The 13,375-nt window shown below is 35.0% G+C and overlaps 2 protein-coding genes across 4 annotated transcripts in view; one reads left to right on the top strand and one right to left on the bottom strand.

Moving 5' to 3' along the window:
• Positions 1 to 13,375, bottom strand: part of LOC145666417 (elongation factor-like GTPase 1) — a 642,062-nt gene that overhangs the window by 523,056 nt on the left and 105,631 nt on the right. The window lies entirely within an intron of this gene.
• Positions 1 to 13,375, top strand: part of dsx-c73A (doublesex cognate 73A) — a 227,890-nt gene that overhangs the window by 213,802 nt on the left and 713 nt on the right. Inside the window, exons 4-5 of the mRNA XM_081733625.1 lie at positions 393 to 543; positions 5,239 to 5,400. Coding sequence (XP_081589751.1) covers positions 393 to 543; positions 5,239 to 5,400 — 313 coding nt within the window. The remainder of the gene's footprint in view (positions 1 to 392; positions 544 to 5,238; positions 5,401 to 13,375) is intronic.

Here is a 13,375-nt window from a genome sequence, read left to right as displayed (position 1 = left end):
CAATAAAACGAAAATAAAACTTTCTTGTCCATTTAGTAAACATTTTGTTTAAGTCATTCTAATTTTCTTATTCATAATTCTTTTCCTATGAAATTTACCACAAATATACATTTCCCGATTATACGCATAGTATCAGTATTAAAAGTACCCTACAGAATCATTATCAAATTATATTCTTACAAGAAGACAGTTATAGATATGCGACAATCATTTTGGACATGAGTGTACATAATATATGCAATTACTGGATAAAGATACCCTTCCTCCCATTATCTTTATCTCGCCTCCTCCCAAAACATGCTGGTAACTATGGTCTCGTCCTCACTGATTGTAATAGGATAATGTTTTATGTTCATACTATGTAAATCTGATTGTGCTAATTCTCTTAACAGGCCTTGACATTGGTGAAGACATGTGAAGTAGTAACGGAATTACGCGAATGCCGTTCACCACGAGATTGGTCGCTGCTTGCTCTTCAAAACATCAGAACAGGAAAATCACATTATTTGGTTATCTGCAGATGTCCCAGAGACAATATTCTAGGTAAGTATGTAAGAATATTAGCATTATTTCTATAATATGTATGATCTCTCAGAAGTAAATGTGGAAACCAATCGCCGCATCAGATGAATGATTGAAGTTCAGAAAGAAAATATTTTACTTTAATGACTCACTCTTAATCTGAATTTACTAATTAAAGAAGTTTTACCAGAAGGAAGAGTTTTGAACATGAGCATAATTCAATGACTGGCAATTTTTAAACAAGTGTATAGGTTTTAAACAAATTACAAATCCTGTAACATTAGGGATATGACAGAGCTACAGTAAGCAAAGATACATTATTCTTCGTTCGCTTAAAGTTAAGGCTTTACTATCAATTTATTATATTAAAATATTCTAGATAGATTTTAAAGAAAGGTCTTTTTCTAAAAGAAGAATGTGCATGTCTGCTTAAGAGCAAGATTTCTTTCTTCCAGTCTTTCAATAGTTTGCTCACACTAGTACGAAAAATTCCACGATCGCATGTTTTTTACAAAACAACTATGGTTTACGAAATTTCACATGCGTTTAACGCAGCAGGAACTAAACACGTCATTCACCAATCCAATCCGAGATACTGCATTTTTTACTGAAGATTTCTCTACTGAAACTACCTGTATACTAGCTGAGCTTATTTTTCATGCACACGATGTACTTTGTTCATCTTAGACATCTCCATTTAATCATCTGCTTCATATTTGGCGGAAAATGCATGTGTGAAGTCACTGCATTTCCTTTAACATTATCACATAAGTACGAATGTCAATACAAAATATGAAAAGGGTCTATTATCGCTGAATCCAAATTTCACTTTTAAAAAAACTGCAATAATTCCTATGTAATTTTCTTACAAATACTTTACAAATTACGATTTCTAGTGATAATCAATGTTATTGACTTATTGAGCAGTTGGTCAACTCAGTTTATGGCGTGATAGTTGATTTGTATACATATTTCCTGCTAATGAAGGGCATTTGAACAATATTAATTAATCTCGACGAAACTGGAACACACAGAAATTTTAACAGCTCATTTATTTCTGTTATTCTTAAAAACGTGGATATGCAATTTGGGGGGTTGGGTGGGGGATTAGGAATCAATCTAAAGATATAAGACCACACGTAAGATTTATTAAATTCGGGATAATTCATCCTAAAAATAAAAGTCAAAGAGAGGCGGTATACGTCAGTATGCCCTACAGGCTTTAGTTTTGTTGATTAGAAAGCATATCGCACTGTGAATATACAAGAAATTTTGCTGGTGAAAACTTTTCAATTACTGTTATTTTGATCATTGATGTGCTTTTGCAAAACTTACAAAAACATACTCTCTCTCTATCTCTTTTATTTTCCACTTTGAACGCTCCAAGAACAATAAAATTACATAATACCGACAACTAACAAACATACTATCAAATCTATACGAAGTTGGAAAAACATGACACTTTTTGGCCATAGTCACACTGAGATCTATATGCTGGAAAATATTGATAATGGTTTAATTAAAAGGAGCAGTAAAAGGCCCATTCAATAAATAACCGGAAAAGTTGTGTAAAAAAATACAAAACTTCGACAAAGTCTATACTTCTCTATTATTTTATGGTGTTTTCCTAGAACTATTACCAGATGGACCTTGCACACCTGCCTTACGAATGGGATGCTGGGAATCAGTGAAACAAGATGACGTACCCTAGCAGGTTTGCACCATCAAAGAGCAGTGCAGTGTCATTATTAGATTTTTGTTAGCTAAAAGGTTGAAACCAAACGAAATTCACTGTCGGATGGCAGTGCAATATGGTGAAAGTTGTTTGAGTCGAACACAAGTGTACGAGTGGACAGAGAAGTTCAAATGGGATGTAACAAGTGTTGAAGATTCGCCACATCCAGGACACTCTATCTATGCACTCACGGAAAACAACATTGCGAGTTGATGAGTTTACCTATGTGGGAAAACAGGCGTCGTATTACAGTGAGTGATATTGCAGCAAAGATAAACATTAGTGGTGGATCAGCCCACCATACTGTTTATGACGAATTGATGTTCAAGAGAGTATGTGCGAGGTTTGTGTGAGTAGGACATTCCGCCATTCCACATTGGTTAAAACCTGCAAGGGTGCCGCCATCTTGTTTCACTGATTTCCAGCATCCCATTCGCGAGGCAAGCGTGCCAGGCTCATCTGATAATAGTCCTAGGACACCACCAAAAAAATAACAAAGAAGCACAAACCTTATCGAACCTTTGTATATTTTTTTTATTAACTTTTCCGGTTATTTATTGAATGGATCTTGTATATTTCGCTTTTACCTATGAACTGAAAGTATTTCAATTTGAATTCATAAGGTTGCCTGTACAAACGTACACATGTCTTGCTATGCTCACATAGAAATAATCTTAAACAAATTCGGAGAGTTTTAAAATAGGACGAACAGTAGCCAACATACGCATATTTCTTCCGTTTCTTTATATAATGGTAACCCCTCGTCTCGATTCATAATATGCAATACCAGACTACATTACTTCAACATCATTGTATGTTCGTGATACTCGACAGTTGCATGACATTCTCATATCCAAACTTCAAACTTTCAACCAACCGACAGTTAAAAATAATAAAACAAAGTTGTACAATATGCGGTTCATGTTTGCTTCCGGCAAGATTCATTTTTTTGTCGCACAGGCCTGCATTACTACGCTGTTGTCATTTCTTGATGTCCACTGCAACTCCACAACTGTTCAACTTTTAAGTATACCATGTCATTTCGTTCTGGTATTTTTATAATTGAAACAGAACAAGAGGTGGGAAATAGGATTAATATGTGCTGAACACGCAAAGAATGTCACGGAACAGCAATCGAAATCCGGAAATTAAAGTATTGTCTATTAAAAGGTATCTATTTAGAACATTCAATTATGATATTTTGCATGTGAACAAATAAAACAGAATGACAGTAAATTACAGTTTGAAGAATTTAATGAGTATATATGAAATATAGTAATCATGAAAAGGGTTCTATTGTTATATTTAACTTCAAATCTAGCTTGATCTAGTTCAGGTTAAGGATACGCCGCACAAAGAATTGAAGGGCTAAGATTCTTAAGGTGTGCTTTTAATCGCAATCTTTTTGATCGCAACTGATGTTGTTTGATTTTTCTCCGTCAAAACAGAGGAGGAGAACAAAAACAATAACAATCAAAAGTGTAATAATTAAAAACCCAGGTTAACCCAAGTGATATGTTTAAAAATTTACTTTAAATGGTTCGACCGTTTCCTTATTTTTGCCATTTTATGAATACAAAGAAGGAAATTAAAGTATTATAAAAATAACTTACTTCCTTTTCTTAAAAAGTGATATTCCTGAAAAGTTGGGTTACGTTGTCAGTTTATTTTTAGTGAGGAACTAATATATCGAGTATCATCTTCCTAGCTTCAACGGCTCGTATGATAATCTACTTTTAGAAAAACATTTGAACGTCCTCTCCCCCTTTGGGATACGCATTGTCATTGTTGCTAGTCCTGCCATTATTGCTAATGTGTACTGTAATTGTGTTTTACTCATGTCTAGACATGAAATCCCCCCTTGAAAACAATACATGCACAGTACTTTATTTTTACTAGTTACAACGATTAATTAAAATGTATTCTCACTCTGGTTCCTTATTTTTATAATAAATACGAGCCACTAAATAACACACATACCATTCCGTGGTTTACTTCCATTTATTTTTATATCTTGTTATCTGGTTGTCCTGCAAAATCTTCTATTGACAATCTCATTATTTTTTGACATCTGAATACCTTTATATATATTAACATTATAATTATTTTCTTTCTCTTCTTCTGATATTAAAAATCAGCCAGCCTAGTACAAAATATACAATGTACCGTTGTATAGTCATCTTATTTAATTTAAAGAATATTCACAACTTTAAGTTCTAGATCTTGAACGAATAAAACTTCGAGTTACAGAGGTTATATATAATCACTTTTAATGAGGAACGCGGCATCTCGGTCTCTCGAATTTTTGTTGTGGCCACTTTGATTATTCGAACTCTGATTACTCGAAAACTCGAAATTTTGTCTATTCCCTTCAGCTTCGAGTTATCAAACTTAGGAACTTCATAACCTATTAAAGGGAACAATCCGTGCAGATTTTTTATTTAGAATTTTCTTCATTGTTGAAACAGTTTCATTCTTAAAGATTTGGATATCTATTTGAATAATCAAGCCATTTCAACAATGAGGAAAATTCTAAATAAAAAATCGGCACGGATTATTGCCTTCGATAGATTATGAAGTTCCTTTTCTAAAAATTTGAAGTCTTTAAGTTGAAATTTGTAGGAGAAATCGTGAATTTTCATGAAAGATAAAAAATACATGGGAGAGACACGAAGACTGTAGTGCCATCTATCGGCAAAACTTGTCCCTTTAAACCAACCTTAAACAAAACATGTGGAAAAAATTTAGTACTCACGGAAATTATAAATGAATAGATAGATTACAAGAATTGTTTAATGAGTATAATATTAAAGTATATAAAACAATTGATATAAAGCATATAGAAGTTAATAATATAAATAATTCTTTTTAAGTTCGTTCTGGCAATACTCTTAGAGCATTTTCAACTTAAAAAAAAAAAAAACTTTATAATATGATTCTTTAGTACAATAATTTTATATGACTGACTTTTTGTTTTTCAGATGGACCAATGAGTCATGATCAGCCGACTTACGCCAGCGTTCCAGGGATAAGAGTTTATGGAATGATGTGTGTACAACCGAATAACAAACACGTCACTCTTAGAGCCAGCCGGCCGTTGCGCATTTCTCGAGCAATATACAGAGGAGCTTCAACCTCTCACGGTACGTTATACATTACGTGTAATTAAAAAATAAGTAAATAATTTTAAAAAAAAGTCACACAAATTTCCAGAAATAACTAGCCAAATTTTCGAAACGACGTACCGGTAAATTAAACTTTTTCATATTTACACTATATTATCTAAGGTCTCGGAAATTACCAATGCTAGCCAGGAGTAGAACAGATTGAAATTATTTCTCAAGGGAAACAAGGAGATGCGTTGTCGCCATTGTTATTCAACTTTGTTCTGGAATACGCTATAAGGAAAATCAAAGATAGCAACCAGGGCCTAGAGTTGAACGGTATTCACCAGGTTCTGGCATATGCTGATGATGAAAATTTAATAGGGGATGATAGGAGAACGATAGAAAGAAATGCAGAGATCATATTAAACGCTTGCAGGGACATGGGTTTAGAAGTAAATGCAGAGAAAACTAAATACATGGAAGTGCGTCGGGACCTAATACAGGAAATTATGGATACGTTAAAATATTAAATAATACTTTTGATAAAGTGGATACTTTCAAATATCTAGGATCAGTATTAACAGACGAAAATCATATTCACGAAGAAATTAAATGTCGACTAAAAGCAGGGAATTCGCGTTACTATTCGGTTCAAAATCTCTTGTCGTCGCGAATTCTATCGAGGTATTTGAAGCTTAAAATATATAAAACGATAATCATGCCTGTTGTTCTGTATGGTTGCGAAACATGGACGCTTACTCTGAGGGAAGAACATAGACTGAATTGAAGTATTTGAGAACAAGATCCTGAGACGAATATTCGGACTCAAGAGGAACGGGAATGGGGAATGGCGGAAACTTCATAACGAGGAACTACATAATTTATACGGTTTACCCAACATTGTTAGGGTCATCAAGTCTACGAGGCTTAGGTGGCAGTTCATGTAGCTGGGATGGAAGAAAGTAGAAACGCTTTCAAAGTCTTGACTGGAAGACCAATCGGAAAATAACCATTAGGAAGACCTAGTCGCAGATGGGAGGACAATATTACGATGGATCTCGCAGAAATAGGAATACAAAGTAGAAACTGGATCCAATTGGCTAAGGATAGAAGTCAGTGGAGAGCTTTTGTGAACTCGGCATTGAACCTCCGGGTTCCATAGGCCACAGAGTTAATTAGTTAGTTATATAAAATCTGAAAAATGAAATCTTTTAAATTTTAGGTTCCGTATTCTGTAGGCTAAAAGAGATGAATGATATTATGGAATGAGAAGGTGGGTAGAAACGGGACATACCCCCCCCCCCAAAAAAAAATAACCTCACGGACATAATGTTGTCCACCAGACTCACAAGACCTGAGATCGAAACAGGTACCCCTCACACTGAAGGTAGCGCTCTACCACTGAGTCACCGTGCCCACATTCTTCAGTTATAGTTGATATCACAAGCTAATACTAGGATCGACTTGACTTTGTATCAATAATTAATATTTTTCTGACCAGAGTACACACTTATTTATTGAAATTAAAATAAGGCGTAACAGTTTCAATAATTTAACGTTATCTTCATCAGACGTTACTTGGAAGAGATATCTTCATAACATTAAATTATTATTGTTTTAGAATTCTAATTGTTACATTTCATAATTTTTAATTTTTAATTTGAAACAATCAGGTATTAACGCAAACAAAGTAATCTTAAAAATTGATTACAAAAATGCCTTTAATTCGGTGGAAAGAGATTCAATGCTAAAAGGAGTGAAATCTTTTATGCCACATTTGTATCCTTTTTTTTTTTTTTCTTTCTTTCTTTTTTTGGCAAAGCTATGCTTATCCATCAATATTATTTTATGGAGAAAGAACTATCTCATCGCAAGTAGGATGCCAACAGGGAGATCCTGCAGGTCCAATGTTGTTTAGTTTGGCTATTCATCCGATAGTCCAAGCGCTTTGTTCTGAATTGAACGCCTTTTATCTGGATGATGGAGCCCTAGCAGGATCGCCGAATATAGTCATAGAGGACATGAAGCATTTAATTGCAAAATCTAAGAAAATTGGGCTAGAGGTGAATCCATCGAAATATGAACTCTATTACACATCGGGTAAAATAAACACAGACGTAGAAACCCAATTTAAAGAGCTGTTGCCAGGTATACGTATTTTACAACCAGATGAATTATCGTTATTAGGGTCTCCCCTCCACGAAGAAGGGTATGATCTCCATTTCGAGAAACATATGAATAGTTTCAAAATAATAACTGAGAGACTAAAAAATTTACCAAATCGCATAGCTTATTTTCTTCTCAAAAATTGCTTCGGCATTCCAAAGCTAACGTACTTTTTAAGAACTCTTCCAACATGGAAAAGACCATCTTAAGTTTTACAGATAGATAATTATTTGAAAAAGGCATTACAGCTAATAATCAACTATTCCCTAAACGAAACCCAATGGACACAAGCAAGCCTTCCAGTCCGCCTAGGAGGTCTAAACATACGGAAAGCATCGGACTTGAGCCTACCAGCCTTCCTTTCCTCTTGCCATGGGGTGCGTCCACTTGCTCCAATATTTTAAATAGTTCAGTTGACAACGTGGATATACATCACATGGATGAGGCTTTGGAAATTCGAAAGGGGATCTACAACAGTAAAATTCCTGAGACAAAAGAATTACATAAAAGTTGGGATGCAATATTATTACAGGAAGTAATAGAGAATGAAGTAATTCCTGAAAGTATAATTGACACTGTGCGTATGAAAGCTTTACAGAAAAAAGAGACCGGTGCTTGGTTGCAAGCCACGCCATCTAAAACAATTGGAACCTTTTTAGGTAACAAAGTTTTTCAAATATGTGTAGCTTTGCGTCTGGGGGTAAATATCTGTCATACATTTACTTGTACATGCCAAAGCAGAATGGATGAAAAGGGGTTACACGCACTAAGTTGTACTAAAAGTGAAGGAAGATTAGTACGCCATGGTGAATTGAACAACATAATAAAACGAACACTGACGAGCATTGATTTTACAAGCATTTTGGAACCACCAGGAATGTTTCGAGAAGATGAAAAGCGGCCAGATGGAATTACCCTAACTCCATGGAAAATGGGTCAACGATTGATATGGGATGTCACATGCGTGGATACCTTTGCACCATCTTATTTGAAGGGTAACGGGAAAAAACAAGGAATGTCCATGTATGTGCTTTTTCTGGTGCTTTGTCCTATCTGTTGGTAACTCTTGGTACTATTTGACTGTATATGCCTTGCATACGTAGAGGTAAAAATGTCCATGTAAAAAGGGGCAAAAGATGTAACTAACCCTATTCTTCTTACGCGGTTTTCAATATTAAATCGCCGTTTTCCCGAAAATGCAGTTTTGTGACATTCCTTCTTTTTTTCCCTTACCCTTCATTTGCCATCAACACAAAACGAAGCAGGTAGTGCAGCTGAAGTGGCCTGCAAGAGAAAACACTCCAAATATTCTAAACTGAAAGAAGAGCATCTTTTCGTTGCTTTTGCAACTGAAACTATGGGGGTTTTCAGCAAAGAAGCTCACAAATTTTTGAAAGAACTGGGTTCCAATTTGATTACTAAATCAGGCGACGCCAGAAGCCAACAATTTTTAGCACAACGCATCAGCCTAGCTATACAAAGACGCAATGCGATTAGTATCTTAAGCTCCTTCCCTTCACACAAGTTAGAAGAAATCTTTTATCTTAATTAAACATAAATTTTCCCTAATAAATTTTCAAAAATCAGGTATTGGTATAAATTACTGTTTCATTTTATTTTTTTATTTTATATTTAAAAAAATATAATTGTTTTGTTAATCACTATTATTTTAATTTTCTCCTCTATTATTACAATTTTAGTAAATTATTCCAAATATCAGTTAATTTTAAATTTTCTCTCTATGCAATGCCATCACAATTTTATTTCTATTGCTTCTCTTAATAGTTTCTCATATCTCTGATTTTTATCCTCCAATTCATTCTAACAATCTATCCCATAATTCATGTATTATAAGACTTTGCATCTATATTTGGATACGTGTTATGTACTCCGTTTATCTGGTTATTTTAAAAAAAATTGAATTGATAAATCTATCATCAATTCGTAACTATGTGTAATAATAAAACACAGATTATGCAAGATATTCTTCCACTTATATACCATCTACAAGGTGGACGGGAATTAATTTCCTATTAAAAATTGTGGATAACTTTCTAAATACTTAACCAATTTTCACGAAATGAAAAGCATTATTTGGTTTTTGGTTTATATGAGTTTAACGTCCCACGATTATACCTGGCAGGCTAAAGGAGATATGGACTTACTGATTATAGTAGAATCCGAACCACTTTTTTCGTTCAACTGTACACCACCGGGAATCGAACCCGAGATCACGCACAAGAAAGTCAAGTGTGCTAGCTATTAGGCCAAGCAGGGGTCCTAAAAAGCATTTTGTTCCTTAAAATGGTAGAATTTATTACATAATATATCATTTATGTCACTGCAGGTATTCATGGCAGACCATGACGAAACGTTTAACCATGCGTGAGCGGGCTCAGTTGGCATCCCGTTACAAAGTATGGCATCCGTGCTAGAACTAAAGAGATGGTGGCGAAGTGTGAAAAGACCTCGTGCCTCAATAGATGCAAAAACCATAAAGAATTGTCATTTGAACCTAATTCGTTCTGTAGTACATATTAGGAGACGCGGTCGCCCATCAATACCCAGGACGGAGGACAATGTGCAAGTGGTTTAGGGAATGTTCATTTGAAGTCCTCAGAAATCACAAACACAAGCATATTGAGAAAGTGATTTACACAGTGCGAACTGAAGGAAGGGTTAAATTGTTGTCAATGGAAACCCATATTACTGCCAGGAATTATCACTAGAAGACTGTGAACATCGGTTGAGTATCGGGAGATGATGCTTGGTGGTATGAAGATTGATCCAATCTTTTCGGTAATATCTTCTGGTTAGATGAAGCCATATCTTAAGTTGGGGGGTTTGTTAACTGGCACAATTATTATTATTAGTCAAGAGAGGATTCTAGGGTGGTCGCTGAAAAAAAGACATCTCCGAAAGGACACAGTGTGGTGCGGCATGACATCTACGAAAGTTGCGGATCCATACGTCATTCGGAACACAATGAATGTAGAACGGTATGCTATGCTTGAAGATTATATTCAAGGCGGCATTGCATGCAGGTGAGAAAATTACGACATAAACTTTATGCAAAATAAAGCTCCGCCTCACTTCACATGTCCTGTTCGTGCAGGGCTCGATATCCATTTTCTAGGACGCGGGTGGGACGTCGTGGTCTCTTGAATGGCCAGCAAGGAATCCTGATCTAACACCTTCCAACTTCTTCCTTAAGGAGTAAGCGAAAAAAGAAGTTTATCGCATAAAACAAAAAGCTCTTGATGAGTTAGAGGAGCCAATTCGCCAAGTTCTTACAAACGTACCGCTGGAGTATCTGCAGAAGTATGTCGTACAGTGCTTATATGGAATTTTGGAAATATGCAACAATTCTATCATTGTAAGGAACTATATATATATATATATATATATATATATATATATATATATATATATATATATATATATTGTTTTATGAACATTGATTAAGTATTTTTAAAAAAATATAAACAACTTTCAATAGGGAGTTAATTCCCGCCCATATTGTAGTTCTCTTTCACAGAATAACTCTCAAATATTTACCTATTCAATTCAGGAAGTCCAAATTATTAAAATTCGATTGTTTTATGCACTCTGACATCTGCAATCAACGTACTGATAATTAAAATCATATTTTACGTATGTAATAAATCTCAATCAGTGCAGATAACTGTCGAAGAGCTTCTTTCTTCTTCTTCTTCTTTTTTTTTAAGTTACAATGCAAATTCTTTTCTAAACAGTCTATGAATGTATAGGTTCATTTCAAGTATTGCATGTGTGGACATTGCAATACTTTAAAAAGTAGCAGCTAAGAGTGAAGTTTCAGGAATTGTACAACAATTGAATCATATGTGAATACTATAATTTCTCTTACGAAACCAAAAGTTTGAAAAATTAAACCTAATCTCTCTACTGAAGTTTTCTTAAAAAATATTCTGTTCACAATCGTAGTAAGATATTTTAGTATTTAAATTTGTAGGGTCGTATTCAGAGTGATTCTTACGTGTGGTTAGCGTCATACTAAGGGCTTGATTAACACATGAATCATGCATTAGTCAAGCCCTTAATAAGCTGCTAATCAAAAGAACGACTATGAATATGGCCCGTAATATTTTACCTTACCTCAGATAAATTGCTGTTTTAATGTTTAACGAATACTTATGTTGGTTTATATATATTCGTAGAATATATGAAGGGTAAGGGGAAAAAGACAAGGAATGTCCATGTGTGTGCTTTATCGGGTGCTTTGTCCTATCTGTTGGTGATTCTTGGTACTATTTGAATGTGTATGCCATGCATGAGTAGACGTAGAAATGTCCATGTAAAAGGGGCAAAAGATTTGACTAACCCTATTCATTTTGTACGCGGTTTTCAATGTTAAAACGCCGTTTTCTCGAAAATGCAGTTTTGTGACATTCCTTTTTTCCCTTACTTTTCATATGAGAATTGTCTCTTTATGTTGTCATTAGTTGTCTCTTAAGTTAATATACGTTGGCAAGTGTTAAGTATCAATACTATTCTATTTTTTAACTACGAGGGCCGTTCGGAAAGTAACCTCCGATTGCTTAAAAAAGAAACACTAAAATAAATAAGAGTATTATATATATATATATATATATATATATATATATATATATATATATATATATATATATATATGTGTGTGTATGTGTGTGTGTGTGTGTGTGTGTGAACTACTTCTTTTGTTTATTTCAGCAATTATCATATCTCTGTAATAGCTTAAAAATTCCATCAGCATAAAAATCTCCCGCCTGTTCCTTGAGCCAGCCTGTGACTGCATCTTTCAGCTCATCATCACCGAAGCGCTGAGATCGAAGTCACTTCTTCATATGCATGAAGAGATGATAATCACGATTTTCACAAACTTTTCCATCAATTTTCTGAACGACTTGATCAGTGACCACTGATGGCCTGCCACTTCTCTCTTCGTCATGAATGTTTGTCCGTTCAGTTTTAAACGAACGAACCTATTCACGAACAACTACCACTCATCACACTTGGTCTATACACGGCACAAAGTTCCCGATGAATAGTGCTGCCGAATACTGTCCTGCCGTAAGAAAACGTATAACAGCTCGCAACTCGAACCTGCGACGTTTTCTATTGCAGCACACATTTTGAGACACTACAAAAATGGGACTAGTGATCAGACAACCTTCAGTCTACCACGGCTGGATGCAGACTGATTTACTGCGTACATCAACGCTGTTCCTATTACTTCACGCGCAGTAAACAATCATAGGTTACTTTTCGAACGTGCCTCGTAAAACGTACCGTCAAAGCAGATGCACATTTATTAAATAATTAAGTTAGTTCACTACGACAGCACAACACGGGTAGGGAGGTCCAATGCAAAACAATGGGAAATAGGGAAAGATTATGGTTTCACAACACAGATGTTCATCTGCATATGACAGTTAATATTCCTTCGATGCTAAAACAAAAACTTCACCTCAATTTTTATGAAAAGGTGATGATACTTTGCTTTATGGATAAGAGATTATTTCACCAAGATGAGTAGTCAACTTTTATAACACCACTGCACTTTTCTTGTCCTTGCAACTGGTTTAATGGTTAGCGCACCGAGTTCCGGGTTCGATTCCCAGTGAAAAAGGATTGAAATCTGAACGTATTATAGTGGTTCGCATCAACATGTTGTCATGCTCAAAAGGAACGCTGAACTCTAACCAACAAACTACCAAACTTTTTTTATATACAGTAAAACCACGATTATCCGCGAGTGTCGCGAAAACTTTTTTTTTAAACCTTGCTGCAGTTGCGCTCAATTATTTTGCACAAGCAGACGCTG

Source organism: Thermobia domestica, chromosome 12 (genome assembly GCF_964235325.1).
Source record: "Thermobia domestica chromosome 12, izTheDome1.hap1.1, whole genome shotgun sequence".
Classification (NCBI taxonomy): Eukaryota; Metazoa; Arthropoda; class Insecta; order Zygentoma; family Lepismatidae; genus Thermobia; species Thermobia domestica.
Note: the sequence above shows the minus strand (reverse complement) of the source record. Positions and strands in the feature narration are given on the sequence as shown.